Source organism: Musa acuminata, chromosome BXJ2-11 (assembly GCF_036884655.1).
Source record: "Musa acuminata AAA Group cultivar baxijiao chromosome BXJ2-11, Cavendish_Baxijiao_AAA, whole genome shotgun sequence".
Taxonomy (NCBI): domain Eukaryota; kingdom Viridiplantae; phylum Streptophyta; class Magnoliopsida; order Zingiberales; family Musaceae; genus Musa; species Musa acuminata.
In genome coordinates, this window is record NC_088348.1 from 26,686,414 (window position 1) to 26,702,594 (window position 16,181).

A 16,181-nucleotide genomic window follows, 5' to 3' on the forward strand; every position below is an offset into this window, starting at 1 on the left:
CAAACACATTATGTTTCACATTTGGCTTTCTTTAGTTATTTGACATTAATAGACAATTTTGATTGGTTCCTTGAATAAAAATGGGTTCAATTTTACACATTTTTGTTGATCTAAATATGTAATCATCTGAGGATAAACTATCATATAAATCAAGGTTCTGAATACTGTACCATACCGGTGTACCAATCAAGTGTTGGTACGATATATATCGAGCTGTATTGATGCACGGTACACTAAGGTGTACCGATGTACTGCCCATACCGATCCTCTATTGGATTGGTATGTACTGTCCATACCGAGCGCTATGGTATGGTATTACAAACCATGATATAAATAAACACATTAAAGCAAGTTTTTGTAATCAATATGCCACAAATTTTGGAAGAAACAGACGTCTGATGTAGGCAAGTTCGTTGTCATAACAAAAGCACTAATTGCCATTGCTTAAAATATGACAGATCAGCTTTAGAGGGTCAAAAGAAGCTGAATTTAAAACATTGACACCTTGAAAAATTCACTTTATGTTATTCTCTTCTCAGTGTATTCAATAATCGTTGATGTCATTATGTTGTCTGAATTTTCCTATACATTCCTTTCCGTATTTCCTTTGTATATTATTCATTCTGTCAAGTAATGACATTGCTTTTCACACATATGCTATTTTATTGATCTCTTGTTTATTTCTGCTTCTGTAGGTTGTTAAGCCTCTTAGTCAAGTCCTTTCGTCTTTGGTTGATCAAGATACTGTTCATCTTAGTGATAATGATAGTGTTATCTCGGATGATCTTCAAAAAATTTATACTGTTGATGAGTTTGAGATCCGCATTTTGGAGTCAGGAAAATCTGGTGGACACTGGGAAACAAGGGCTACCATTCCGATGCAAACCTCTGAAAATGCTCTCACTGTTAGGGTGGTTACACTATTTGTAAGTTTAGATATGACGTCCTTGAGGGAATTTTTACTGTTTCCTTGAGGTCCTTGTTGTCGTATTCTAATACAACTTTGGTATGCTTCTTTCAGAATACGACAACAAGGGAAAATGAAACTCTTTTATCTGTTGGCACAGCTTATGTGCAAGGTGAGGATGTAGCTGCTAGAGGAAGAATGCTGCTATACTCGTTTGGCAAAAATACTGAGAATGCTCAAAATCTGGTACTAGCATGACAAGCAGCAAAATTGTTTTTGATCAGTCATTACCTTTAATTACAATTTTGAAACTTGAACTCGATGCTGGGGTCCACTTAGCATATAATTTGTCTGACAGGTTTCCGAGGTTTACTCCAAAGAGTTGAAGGGAGCTGTTTCTGCTTTAGCATCTCTCCAAGGTCATTTGCTGGTAGCATCTGGCCCAAAGATCACCTTGCACAAGTGGACTGGTACTGAATTGAATGGTATTGCATTCTATGATGCGCCTCTACATGTTGTGAGCTTGAACATTGTGAGTATATCTGTTTCCTCTCATATGTGTACCTAACTAAATACTCAGTAAATACTAAGGTTTATGATGGATTTCTCTTTTTCTATTCTAGATTTTGAGAATAGGGTTGCTTCTAGGCAAATAGAACCGTATAGTTTCTTTCTAGCATCAACTTAATATGCAGTTTTCTTTAGCTTTTCCTTGTAATTTCACCCTGAAATGTTGAGTTCTGCTAGCAGCTGTCATTTCAGGATCAATGCAAGTTAAAGTGAATAAATTGGAAGATAGTACTTTATCTTCAGTTGTCTTACCTGTATCATGGTATACTGCCTGGGAAAATACAAAAAGGTTAATTTGTTTATATACTTTGGTACAATCAATATATGGAGTACCTATTACAGGTTCACCAAAATATGGATGCATGATAGCGAGGATAGGATATAAATGAACAGTGGTTGGGAAGGGACAATGTATTTAGCCTAGCAGACAACGTGGATAACAAAGCACCTCTAATCACTGTTTATTCATCACAGTCCGTGGACTATCATTTTAATCCATACTAGTTTGTAGTGCAAGGAGTTTAAAGCAGGGTCTGCCGTATCGAGCCGTACCGCCTGGTACGGGCGGTACGTACCGGTCCGACAGGTTGTCGGTATGCGGACCGACTGTTACCGGTCCGAGAGTACTGTAGAAATGTAGTAGTGTACTGTAGCACTGTAACAGTGCTACAGTACTCGGTACACTTGGGTGTACCGCTCTGTCACGACCTTAGCTGGAATTGCCTAAGGCGTGAGGCACCCTTGCGGCCAAAGATGCGAATTTAGCTTGCCTTGCCTAAGTCGCGAGTTATCCTTGTGGCAAAGACGCGAACTTAGCTTGCGTTGCCTAAGTCGCGCTTCGCCCTTGCGATATTGTTCCGCAAGGATCAGCCCACTTTGTAACCTCTCGCAAGTCCCGAAGGACCTGTAAAAGAGAAAGAGAGTTAGTTCGAAAGAACGAGCAACGGACAAGTCTCGAAGTCTCGCGAAAGGGGAAGCTTTACAAGCAATTCGACGAACACCTTGTGTGCACAAGAGAAAAGAGGGAGAGGGAGAAAAACAAGGCTTTCAAGGATGAACGAACAGCTGCAAGCCCACAAACAGCCGCTCACCTGGTCCCGGGCGCGAAGACAAGTTCCCGTAAAGGTCACGTGCGAACTTGCGAAAGAGATCTCAACGCCCGGTATATAACCGAAGCCCCATCCAGCCCTATGCCACTCGGGGGGTTCCTGGGGTCTGAGATGGCTGACGTTTTGGTGAGCGGAGGCAGTTCTCCGCTCACCTCCCGCGGCACGCGAAAACGGAGCTGTTTTGGGGCTGTTTTGCTCGGTTCGGTGAGCGGTCGCTTTGTAACGCTGCAGCTTGTTCGAACTTACATATTTACAAGTAAAATGACCCAAAACCAAGAGAAAACGTGCTGTCAAGCAGCTATACATGCAGGTGCGAGCGACGAACGGTTCGTTGAACGGAGTTGTTGCGGGTGCGCAACGACCGTTCGTGACAGCTCGGTACACCTGGGTGTACCGTTCAGTATACCGTACCGTACCGGTACCGAGCCCAGGTCGAAATACCGATATGGTACGGTATTGTGAACCTTGGTTTAAAGTATCATTTAGTAGGTCAGTGCTCTCCACTCATCAGCTGAACTAGTCAATTTTTACAATTTCCTGCTCGATTTTGGTACCATGGTGATCTAAAATTTCAACTATATCGGTACGTTAGAATTAATTTTTTCTTTTAGACTGTGTTATTATTCAGGCCAAAAATGTATTTTAAGGTAATAAATAAATCTTTTCAATTGATCAATGTGTCCAAGATCATGGATTATGGGCCTGGACATGAAAATTTTAACATAAATAGATGCACCAGTACTGGAAAGCTTGAAAAATAAGATAATACAGAAAGGACGCAATAATACATATTAATATTATCTGAGGTGATGAATTTTAATATTGTTTTTGTTACAATTTTTTCACTTGCAAGTTATGAGAATTTCAATATTAACATGTTGCAGGTCAAAAATTTTGTCTTGTTGGGAGACATCCACAAAAGCATCTATTTTCTCAATTGGAAAGAGCAGGGTGCTCAGTTGAGCTTGCTGGCAAAGGATTTTGGTTCTCTTGATTGTTATGCAACTGAATTTTTGATTGATGGAAGTACATTGAGTCTTGTAGTTTCTGATGATGACAAAAATATCCAGGTAAAGTATCTTGTATCTTCTGATTGTCATATGCACTTATCATAGTAGTTTCATAGTTCATACGACATGATAAAAGTGCCTTTTACAATTAAAGCCTAACTTGAAGATGTTTCTATCTGAGATGTTGTTATCTGTCAATGTGTGCTTTTAGAAGTTCAGACAACTAAAATATGGACATGGTAGTACTTCAGCAGTAATTGTATAATGCATTAGTAAATTCTTTGTAGATATTCTATTATGCTCCAAAAACGCTAGAGAGTTGGAAAGGGCAGAAGCTTTTGCCTAGAGCTGAATTTCATGCCGGGACCCATGTGACAAAGTTCTTGAGACTGCAGATGCTCTCTTCCTCTTTTGATAGAGCCAATACAGCTCCAGGATCGGACAAGACCAACCGGTTTGCCCTTCTATTCAGCACGCTAGATGGGAGCATTGGTTGCATCGCCCCACTCGATGAGCTAACCTTCCGGAGGCTTCAAACCCTGCAAAGGAAATTGGTTGATGCTGTTCCACATACATGTGGCTTGAACCCAAGATCATTTCGACAATTCCGTTCAAATGGAAAGGCACATCGTCCTGGTCCTGATAATATGGTGGACTGTGAGCTTCTTTCCCAGTAAGGATTCGTTTCTTCATGCCTTCGATCACTTCTACTTTTCACTTTGATGACTTGTAGCAACTGTGATTGCTACCAAATTTAAGTCCAGGTGCTCCTACGAGGTATTTGGTAATATTTTGTTTTCCTGGGTATAGTTTTGGCATGATCCACTTTGAATATTTCAACATAATTTTTTATGTGTAAATGGCAACCTTTTCTTGATATGAGTGTAAAGAGTAGCATAAAATTACTTTGTTACACCTTACCTAAGATGGGATATATTGATCAGATTTTAACTCTTAATGATTGAAATCAATGAACAGTCCCTGGCCTTGTTGTCACCAGAACATGTAGAAGATGAATTTTTCCTATATTAATCACATGAAATAAGTTTAAGCGGAGCCATCTTAGAATTTGTTACTTGAGTAATAAACTCTAAAAGAGAGATTGATAGGCATTAAACATCTTGTTGCTTATGCAATTTACATCCTTGGAACAGGAATCAACACAAAAATAAGCTGTTTTTGGTGATACAGGCATGCCATATGCTGATACTATATACCGACAAGTCGCAAGTTCTGAGCTTTACATTTTCTTTATCGTGTTTTAGTTGGGTTACATTTTCTGAGCTTTAGATTTTCTTTATTGTGTTTTCTTTATCATGTTAAATGCCATACAAGATATGCCATTATGACCATCTCTTGTTTGCTTTCCAGGTATGAAATGCTGCCACTAGACAAACAGCTAGAAATTGCTTTTCAAATTGGTACAACCCGCTCACAAATTCTTTCCAATTTAAATGATCTTTCGCTCGGAACAAGCTTCTTGTAACAGTAGGGGTGCAAACTTTCAACTCGTCAGGAGCATCTCTTGCATCTTTATCATCGGTGTAACACTTCTGTCTTCCAGTGTGATGCTTCATTAATATTTACAGCTGTACAAAAGAAAATATGTATCCTCGACCAACTGTGATTGTGCACTCTGATGCAGCAAGGCATTAAAAGTGGCTTGACACATTTATTTGCCAAATGATGCTTCATCAAGCGGCCATTCCATCATAGCAGTGGAAATTGTGACTTCGTTACTTCACACAAATTGTGATTTCCTTCTTCCATCTTTCTAATGTAATTTGACGCCCGTATGTTGAATGATGCTGGTGCATGCCTAAACCTGTAGTTGTCGTAGTAGCTAAGCTTTATGTACTCTTTATGCGTTTACTCAGCTTAGCATTGTAACAACCATAGAAATATTCAATTTATTTACCATTAACAAACGTGCGCTGTCACAACTGATATTTCTTGCATACATTGGAACCATGTACTTTTGCGCATGGCAGTGTGCCAATTTAAGATGATTTTGTGTACTGAACTATAAGGGCACGATATAAGCATGTGAATTGAATGTTATGGCTATCAATAGCTGTTGATTCTAACATCTTTGGGTGCTATTATGTTGTATGAAACTGTATGGGATAATTGTATATTATCCCTTGTAGTTATTTATCTTTCACGTTTTGGTTTGTATTGATATTCTTATAGTAGCAAAATGAAACATCTAGATTTATTTATCCTCATAATATTAGTTTTATTGATGAAAATATAAAAATAAAAAGTAAATATATACTTTTAATGTTTTGTTGTAGATGTAGTTAGTGGTGGTGGATGATATTTGCTCATTGCAATGTTACTCACCTTCACGAGGAGTACCTCCTCGATCTTATCGTTGCTCGTCTTGTGTTGATGTAGATTGTGGTAGTCGCTCCTTACTCCCACCTCATCGTAACTGAGGATGCCTCTGCCCATCCTCTCCCTCGATTCGCCCCCACTCGACCTCCCTTGACCCATTTGTGGTCGTGCTTGCCCTTGACCCATTTGTGGTAGATTGTGGCCTCTTGCACGACAATGACGACGTGGATGAGCTCTAGTTAGTTCCCGGGGTCGCACCACAAAAGGCAGCGTCCATCATGCAAGACTACACAATGTCCATTGTGCAGGTGGCCATTAGAGTAATTGAGTCGACGATGAACTCCGCCCTCTATGGCATGGCGTCGGGCATTAACCAAAGCTTATCCATGATGTTGCCATCATGTGGGAGGCCATTGGAGCAGAAGGCGAGCACAATGCAAATGGGTCGAGGGAGGCGATGGAGCACTTCTTGCGCATGGTGGAGTTCTTAATGGAAGGAGGGGGTGGGCAAAGGCATCCTCAGCTACAATGGGGTGGTAGAGGGATTTAGGGATTCTCCCAAGAGAATGGAATGACGAAGGATCGAGGGGATCGAGAGCGGCCATCACCAACTACGTCATTATAGGGCGGACGACAATGAGGTTGACAACGCGCTTCTCATGGAGGCGAGTGGCGTCATGATGAGAGCGGATCTTATCATCATCGAACGTAGTCAAGCAACTACATCAATGTCATCGTCCGATATCGAACATTAAAATTATCTTTCTATTTGTTGTTTTCGTAGATAAAATAGATATCATTAGTATAAATGAACATAGATGTTTCACTTTTATAACTATAGAGATGCGAATGTAAGTTAAGGATCAAAACGTTAATTATTAAAAATAATTAACTATAAAAGATAATCTATAATTAGCCTGAAACTCTAAATTCCAAGTTTAGTCCCAAATCCAATTTGCCACTCCAATTTCAAAGAACGAGGTTTGTGTTAAAGCTGTTAGCTCTCTTGTTTTCCTCCCTTTTTATTAAATATTTAACGGTGATATTTGAATAAGATTATACAAAAGGTAAGATTGATTCTAATGAACAGAATATGTTCTTTTTTCCAAGAACCAGCTATGGCTCAACGCTCCATCCAGGATTTAAGGGCTCCGACTTTTCAGGGAAAACAGTGATTAATTCATCCCTCACAGTAATAACGAGTGATACTGATGTCGGCATGTCGTACAATTAGGTTGTTCTTTCATGGTTCGCAAAACCAACCATTAATCCTTTTGTTTAGCACCTAAGATATAGAGCTAAGAGCAAACAATAATTAGTGTGATGTAACCAAGACAAATCTGATGGTTTGTTGCATCCTACAAAGTCCTTTAAATGTTCTACCTACATTAAATGATAAAGATTATTTAAGATAAAAAAACCCATCTTTACTGCTTGTCATTGACTAAATAATGATACATCTTTCACAGCAACTCAGATAAGCTCCAATATTTACAAACTATCTTAGGGTTTCTTCGGGCCTGTGTTCGGCAGCTTTCCCCTCCATCTGCAAGCAATGAGACACAAGGGAGAACCATGCTAACAAGAGATGGAATGGGTTGGAATCCCCAACAAAACCCTTACACTGATCTTGGGCAACGTATTAGGGCTGCAGAACTTGCAGCTTCCCCGAGCCCATGAGTTCTTCCTGTGCCGTCCACATTTCCATATTTCCGGGAATCATTCAATCAAGGATTGCGCACCCAAGTGACTCCCAGAAAGTTTATGACACAGGAATCTCCTGGCTTCATAGATGTGTGGCTAGAAAAAGTTACTATGCTTGTTATATAGATTTTTCTCTCTCTTCACGAACCTTGAACCATCCTGTCGTGTTCTTCCAGTTCTTTCACGAAACTTTGGGACATCCATGTAGTTTAAAACCATTGTTGCTCATTAAGTTAGCTACTTGAAACACTGTGTGTATATAGATATCAGCTCGGGCCTCCTCCCGTGCACCAGTCTCCAACAAACTAATTCTTTGATGTGTGAGCATATGACTGCAAGCGACTCAATCAGGAAATCGTCAGATAACTTCAAGTGATTTTACAAGTTATTTGTAGTTTCAGTCTGAACCACACACGCAACTAAGCAAGTCATGCATGTGCGCCATGATTAGAAGCCTTCTCAGAAGGTGAAACTGCAAATAGCTCTGTAAATAACTTGCAGTTTCTTCGGTGATTTCCTGATTGACATTGCTAGAAGTCATATGCTTATCTCAAAGAACTAGTTTGAGGGATCCTGACTGCAGTGACAGGATTAAACATGCAAGTCTCCTATTGTTTAATTTTGAAAAAGATAAGAAGCACCTTTTGGACTTGGACATCACTGCTTCTCGGGGCCTGAGCCATCTCTAACATCATTGGAATTGTCATCTGGCACGCTGCAAGATGAAGAACATCTGCTTGAACTGCTACAGGTAGAAGCACCACTTCCCTTGTGTTGCGGCAGCTGTTTCCCTTTTCTCATTTCAGAGGACAGGTCCTGCAAAACAAATCACTAGTTAGTTCCTTTTTCCTTCCAATCGCCAGTATATCATTTCCTACCAATTCTAAATGACAGATTTTTAATGAAGCAGTGTTTGGAACTAATCCAAGTTGCAACGAATAACAACTAATCATTTCCTTATCAATGACGTGTACAATAAAACAAAACATAACTTATTTAGCTTGAATGAAATAATTTACTGCATATTAACATCAACCTCGTCATGTGCCGATGTTGACTGAGAATGAACTGCAGATCCAGGAGTCTTGAGTTCCAACTCTGTTGCAACATCACTAAAATCATCACTTCTTTGTCCAGAGTTCCGCTGATGCTGATCAGATGGCTTGCTTTTAGAATCTTGATGGCTTGAGGTTTGTGATCTGCTATCTTTTATATGCATATTTTGATTAATATGCTGGTTTGATGATTGTTCAACTTGAGGATTGCTGGGGGAATTTGGCATATAGGTAGAACATGGATTTGAAATGGTCCCAGGAATCGGGCCATGAAAGAAGGGATAAGAGTGTACTGGGTGGATAGGTATTGCAGCTGAGGGAATTGGAACAGGCATTGGGAATGGATATGGAGGACGACCTATAACAAGTGAAGGGTCCATTGTGGCCCAAGGATAAAAAACTCTAAGCCTTTGCTGATATTGGACATTCAGATCATCAATTTCAGACTTCAACTTTGCTTTCTCATCTCTAAGCTCATTCTTCTCTTGCGTCAACTATAAAAAACAACAAAAATGTTAAAGAATCAACGATTGCCTATCAGAACCATTTATACTCATTCCATATAATATGACTTACCTCACGAGATTCTTCTGAAAGTGAATTATATTCCGATTTCAATCGATTGACTTGAGCAGTCAAGTCCTTTAGCATCTGTACTGTATCACCTAGAATAGTTGCTTTGTCATTCTTGGGTCGATCTGGATCTGGATATTGTAACATATCTGTTAGGTAAAATGTACAAACAAGTTTGTTGCAACATTATAGTAGATGCTACTACACATGTAGGAGCAAGTGAGTATCTTGCTTGGATATCTCATAAAAGAGTACAACAGTTGTCGTCAGACAAATCTTCACAAGCATGATTTGGTTTAGGATGTTAAGGGGCATATCAAATAATATTTTCAAGAGTTTGTTTTAATAAAAGAATATCTTGCTTGGATATCTGAGAAAAGAGTACAACAGTTGTCGTCAGACAATTCTTGAAAAGCATGAATTGGTTTAGGATGTTGACGAGGGACTTATCAAAATAATATTTTCAAGCAATAGTTATAATAAAAGAATAATTATATTAGCATGCTTCTAGCGACATCTAGGACCAAAGAATACAAAGTAACTTTTCAATGTGTCAAAAATTAGCCGCCATTAGTGTTGTCATATCACACTAATAAGGAAAGAAAGGGAGAAAAAAAAATATCCACACAGTTCACAGGCATTAAATGACCCAATATTTCATAATTAAACATCAACTTTTAGAGTCCCAAAATGAGAAGGATAAAAAATATGGTAATTATTGAGTTGGTTAGAGTCCCAAAAGTTTATGTTGCTAAGATGGATGTGTGGAGCTAGTAGGAAAGATGAGAGAGAATCGTTTAAGATGGTTTGGGCATGTGCTTAGGAGACCTACAGATATGATAGCTAGAAGAGACGGAATAATTAGTGGAACGAGAAGAAGTATAGAAAGACCTAAAAAGACCTTAATAGAAACTATAAATAAAGATTTTAAGTACTCTAAAGTTAACTAAACATATGACTTTTTACAAATCTCAATGACAGCAAAAGATCCATATAGCTGACCACAAATAGTTGGAACTTACACCTTTATGGTTGTTGTTGTATTGAGTTGGTTAGATTAATGAAACTAGTCAGACAAAAATTCTAGTATCCTGTGCCTAAGGTATAAGATATTCTAGTTGGTTGGATTATATAACTCATGTTGAAATAAGAGGTCAAATGAAGTCCATCAGGCACTCATTGGTTTTTAGTATATGTCCCGCAGCATCAGAGTTTTCAGCAGTGTAAATTGAGAAAAACAGATCAACACTTTCATGCAGATAATAACATGAGAGAATTGAGGAGTTTCATTAGGAGGACTTACTTCAATAAAGTCATGAATTGTTAATGCCAAATCTAATAACCAAATTAAGAGACACACTACTACAGATAAAGTTAATTCACTTAAATATTAGAATTCTACATTTGGCAACTAATTTGGTTGTCATATCCTTGATCTGTGAACCTCATTCAGACAGAAAGGAGCAGGCTGAACACTCGGTCTTCATCCAGTCGACAAAAGGTCTTGACCTCTAATCCAAATTCTGATATGCTTGTTGCTGCAACAGTCATATACTGTAGAATCTATTATAGCTATAATAACAACAGTCATATACTATTTGTTGCAACAATCATATCCAAATTCAAATTTGATAAGAACAGTGACCTTTTTACTGTCTATTTTGGCATATTTTTCAGTGATCCAATAATCAATTCAAAGTTTTAGTTGGTGCCCTAAATTCCAGTACCATTCAATGTCCTCATGTCTGTTCTCATCTCTAAAATGCACCAACATACTTTTGCTTATTTCAGATTTAGTCCTCTCAAAGTTCAATCAAGTCCATATATTATATGATGTGAAGTGGAAAGGAGCGATAATCCAAAATTGCATTAAAATGATATTGCATTAGTCATAAAACTAATGCAATGTGACAAATAACTAAGAATATCTAAGTTTATAAGATTAGAGTAGCAAGGTGAGGAGGAATAGGAAATGTGAAAAGGAAATAATCTACAAGCTGAAGAGTCATTTGGTAACATGGAAAGTGGACAGAAAACAGAAACAAGAATTGTTAATTACTAGAAAATCCAATTTTATCCAATTGATTTTTTGTTTAATTTTATACCAGCAGAAGCACATAGAAAACATCCTGAAGCCTCTACAACACTGATCCATTATTAACAAACAGTGATCATGGTGAAGAACATTGCTTTTGAGTTTCTGAACATTTCAAAATAAATTTATTTCCCAGATCTATTGAAAATTTTAAATTGGAGATTTAGGCACTCATCATTCACTTAATTCCATGTTTCCCTTGATTTATATGTATGGACATCCATTGCATGTCAGGAAAGACATTTTATTTTACCTAATGCATTTCCCAACTCCAAGAACTGCTCATTTAGTCTATCTCTCCTTAGTTTTTCACGATCTGCTTTCTGAACCTTTCGTGCAGCAACAGAATCCTTGTCCACCCTGTGACTGTTAGAAAGGAAGACAAAAATATTCCTTGTTAGGAGTATAAAGGGTGAAAGTAATGGAAATGTATGATCTGTTATACACTACAACATCTAACAGACATATCATAGAATCTCATAAAAAATGATTAGTAACAGTCTCCGCAAGCTTAATTAATCATAGGGCATATATTCCCAGGTGAAGCATGTTATTTGATCTTATTAATAAATAACCACCAAAAATCTCCAGGTATGCACTATATACATTAACTCAATTAAGAGTAGTATTTGAGTTTGCTGGATCTTAAAGAATGTAAGGTGAGCAATATATACATTAATATGTGAAAATTGATTTTCCACTAAATGCAGATGGATAACAAGCCTGCAACATAATCTAATTTCTGACTTGTACATGTTAAATCTACAAAGCCTACCACCAAAAACATTTTTCGTGTATCAGAATATCTGATTAACCTAGAAAAAACAAAGTTTAATTAAAACTGCCAGATATCACTTTTGAATTTTTCATAAAGTAACCACACAAAATTCCATGAAGTTGGTACATATCCCATGTTATAGAAGTCACTTGAATATCTTGTGCTTATCAAACTTTCAGAAGAAAAAAAACACAAAAGAGAGCAACACGTTACAACCTTTTGTGCAAAATTCAGTGCAAGAGTCAGACCCATTGAAGGTCAAATTCCAGCATAGTATTAGTTTCAAATTTCTCAAATTATAAATATGATTTTAATTTGAAGCAATATCTTTCACCTGTAGATTAAACTAATGAAAGAAATGTTGTGCACACAGTAAGCACAGTAGACTAAAAAAATGGAGCAGACAAGACAAGTGAAGTTCACAGGCTTCTGTAAGGTAAACTTTAGGTGCATTGCCCTTTTGCTTCATGGTGCAAGAACCATCTTCACTAACAACTATTAGATCTATGTAATGCAACAGATTGTTAAGTCTAATTTGCAAAGGAAAGAGAATGTAAAATTTTCGGAAGAAGGCAAAGATCATGAACTGTAAGGAGGATTTTTTCCTTATTAAAAATAAAATAAGACCACATGCTCAAGGATTCACACAATCAGATAATTTGTTATGACATGTTTTTATCCTGTCTTTTCTTCTTCTTTTCTTGCTTTTTTTTCAATCCTCTGCTGTTATTGATTATTGTTCCTACTGCTCGTCTTCCCATTTCAACTCATTCCTTGGTGTTGTTACACTTTGTGATCTGTACAATGCTCCGTGATCACAGACAAGTTTTAGTATTTTGAGTTTAGAATTACTATTGAATGGTAACCTGTAAACTCTCACTGTACTTGTGTCTCAATCCACCAAGGGGAGTGTGCCTTCTTTTGCACCTCACAACTAAGCCCCCAATGGCCATAGCACCTTACGCACAGTAATTCTATACTTATGGAAGTTATCATCCTAATCGACATTATTCATGCATAGGTGAACTACATATTGGGATAAGCTCTTTAAAATTATCTGATTATGTATGCTAATATTATTTCTCTAAAGTAGCCTAAAGATCCCTCAGAAAAGTCGCAATCAAATGAAATTATCCTAAAGCAACCCCTGATCTTTGATCCCAGTCCTAAAAGTCTTCGGTCTAGAGCAGACAGTTGTCAAGCAGAACCAAAGCCCAGAAAGCAAATTTACAAGTTGCCTCAACACATTTAGGCTGAATATATTAGACTTCTATTCAAGGAAATTACCAAGAATCAATTAGTTCAACAGTTCTTCTACTTGAACATATGGTTAGATTCAAGTAAGTCGTAGGATCAACACTCACACAACAAAAAAAGTCCAACCAATAAGTCAGTTGAAGTGGTTAATAATTTCCATTCAAAAACTCGAGATCTAAATGGATGACCAAACCTGCCTATTTTCGATTAACTGAGATCATTACCTGTTCTCTCTTCATTAGTATCCTCTATGAATTAGTTCAGGAAAGATGCATGGCCCAATTGGAGTATTATGAGCTTTCTATTTTCGAACTTAGAAGAATTAATCGACATAGAACAATGATCTTAGTTGTAGATTACTATGGTTCTAAAATTAGAAAAAGGGAGGTTCGTGTGTGTGTGCGGGTTGTGGGTGGGGGGGGGCGGAGGGCGGGGGAGTGGGGCGGGGTTGGTATCAAACACTTTTCCTTTTTATCTATCATTTATTTGTTTCCCCTCTCAGCTCATATTCCCATCATCTTTCTCTACTCCCTTAACAGATATTCCCCATCTTCCACTTGTTTATCACCGTCATCAGTTAGCAGAAGCTTGGTATACATCAGATCTAAATTCATCTCGGTGCATTCCTTCAATTAACGAAGGGCAGCAGCAACTTTCCGCCGCAAGGTCCAAGTTCGATCACTCGACCGCACCGTTAACGGAATCACGCTGCGGCCCTGATCGAAGAATCGGAAAGAGAGGGGAATAAGGAGATTGATCCGTACCCGAAGCCGCTGGAATCCATCAATCAAGGCGGCGTGGTGGAGAAAAGAGGAGGAGCGGCCAAGGGCTCGGAGCTTCTCACCGACACCCAAGGCCAAGACGGAGGGGAAGGGGGGCTTCCCGGTGCCTCAGTCGCTCGCGGGAGGGATGGAGGAGGAAAGAAGAGGGAGCTCTTTCACTACCTTGTGGAAGAATTGGTCGACCGCGACGGGCAGAGAGCTCTGCGGAGGGGGGAGGGGGAGATCGGAATCGTTGGGAACAGCGTCCGTCTCCCTCTCTCTCTATCCTAATTACATTTCGGGCTCCACGGAACAAAGCAAGTGGATATATTTGTTTCAGGCAAAAGGACGCAAGTGGGTGCGCGGTGACGATAGCAACTTCCAATACGCACCGTGATGCACCGGTTCGATTCGGATTCCGTTTCGACCAGTTTAGACCGGCCGGTCCGGTTCAATTGATCGATCAATTTGGTTCGGATTACAAAAGACAATACGATTCCAAAAAATCAGATTGGATCGGTGCATGCATAAATAATTTTTTTATTTGTCCAATTATGATTATAACATATAATATCGATATTACATATATTTCATATGGATTGGTTATATAATTTTGAGTGACAAAACAGGGAAAAACTTTGTGTCATAATAATAAAATCCAAATCGGACCAATTTTGTGTCACATATTATCAAAGGTATTTTAAACTTTAAGAGGATATTTAATAATATTCATTGCTCCATCATTCTATTATACTATTCCTATCATCCTCTTTCACCATATTATAAAATATTATTCTTCATATATTTTAACATAATATATCATTTTTGGAAGAAAAAAAATGAGATTCACGATTTGAACAAATAATCCAATAAAAGAATTAATATATTATGGTCCTAATAACTATGTTTTAATTTGCAATAAAAAGTTGTAATTAGTTCCTTAAATCTCCTGATTTTGGAAAGAAATTAGTTGGGAATTAAATCTGAAAGAAAATTCCAGATATATGTCACCATTTACTTGACAGAACAAGTTCACTTATAGCTTTCCTCGATGCTTTGAATCCCAAAGACCAGAGATCTCTGAACAGTCTATAAACTTCTCAGCTGCTCATCTAAATTAGATTCCAGCATAGATGTAACTACTGATTAGATGTTTCATGCAAACCACAACATTCATGAACTGATACCAAAATCACATTGATTCTAGTTCAACAATAACAATAATATATATATATATATATATGAACAGTCTATTAACTTCTCTGCTGTGTCATCTAAATTAGATTCCAGCACAGATGTAACTATTGATTAGATGTTTCATGCTAACCAAAACATTCATAAACTGATACAAAAATCACATTGTTACCAAGAGTAGGATATTATTTCTAGTTCAATTAGAAGCATTCATATATCCTTTTATTTATATTTCCATGGAAAGTAATACTAATTCAATTCACCAATTAAAACAAGATAATTCAATTCAGATCAAGTTAACCAACAAGTGGAATTGCAACTTGGATAGCAGTGAAATAAAGGAGCCCAAAAAAATCTAAACTATATGCAGACCAAAACAGAATTAGACTGATCCAACAAAATAATGACAACCAGTCTTGTAAATTGCAGTCTCATCCTTGTAGCTATTCAAATGGATCCAGGCATGAAAACATCACTATGGTGCAGCATTCCATGAAAGAGACTTAACAGTAAAAACCACACAGAATTGAAACAAATAATCACCTGGCAAATAGTTTTCTACAGCAGTGCTAATTTCTATGGGAAGGTTAATCAACATCAGAAACACTTATTGTGAGAGAGCAATTAGTTTATAATAAAAAGGAACTAAGGCATTTTAACTATAATCAACAAAAAACAAACACAAGGCAACAAGTACAGAAGCTGGCATGCTTAGTTGATAACAGTGCCATGTATCCCAGAACATTTGCAAGATATCCCCCTGATTTGAACTATCACCTCTCAACCATTTTCAAGCTGCAGTATGGACTATCAACTTCAGAAATACAG

The 16,181-nt window shown here is 37.8% G+C and overlaps 2 protein-coding genes across 6 annotated transcripts in view; one reads left to right on the top strand and one right to left on the bottom strand.

The window, feature by feature from the left end:
• Positions 1–5,619, top strand: part of LOC135626511 (cleavage and polyadenylation specificity factor subunit 1-like) — a 39,246-nt gene extending 33,627 nt beyond the window's left edge. For all 3 annotated transcript variants that reach the window (XM_065131877.1, XM_065131878.1, XM_065131879.1), the window contains 6 exons: positions 696–926; positions 1,022–1,153; positions 1,266–1,439; positions 3,471–3,656; positions 3,884–4,269; positions 4,968–5,619. In XM_065131877.1, the coding sequence (XP_064987949.1) occupies positions 696–926; positions 1,022–1,153; positions 1,266–1,439; positions 3,471–3,656; positions 3,884–4,269; positions 4,968–5,082 (1,224 nt within the window). In that variant the 3' untranslated portion in view covers positions 5,083–5,619. The remainder of the gene's footprint in view (positions 1–695; positions 927–1,021; positions 1,154–1,265; positions 1,440–3,470; positions 3,657–3,883; positions 4,270–4,967) is intronic.
• A 1,729-nt stretch (positions 5,620–7,348) lies between these two features.
• LOC135626512 (transcription factor bHLH121-like) lies at positions 7,349–14,461 on the bottom strand. 3 transcript variants are annotated; one of them, XM_065131882.1, is made up of 6 exons: positions 14,163–14,461; positions 11,617–11,729; positions 9,272–9,399; positions 8,677–9,189; positions 8,282–8,456; positions 7,349–7,829 (listed from the first exon to the last, which is right to left on the bottom strand). In XM_065131882.1, exons 1-5 carry the CDS (start codon positions 14,180–14,182, stop codon positions 8,298–8,300), a joined length of 933 nt encoding a protein of 310 aa, XP_064987954.1. In that variant the 5' UTR covers positions 14,183–14,461; the 3' UTR covers positions 7,349–7,829; positions 8,282–8,297. The 3 variants fall into 3 exon arrangements, with proteins under 3 accessions (XP_064987954.1, XP_064987953.1, XP_064987952.1); XM_065131881.1 differs by having other exon boundaries at positions 7,349–7,889; XM_065131880.1 differs by having other exon boundaries at positions 7,349–8,456.
• Between the last annotated feature and the right edge of the window lie 1,720 nt (positions 14,462–16,181).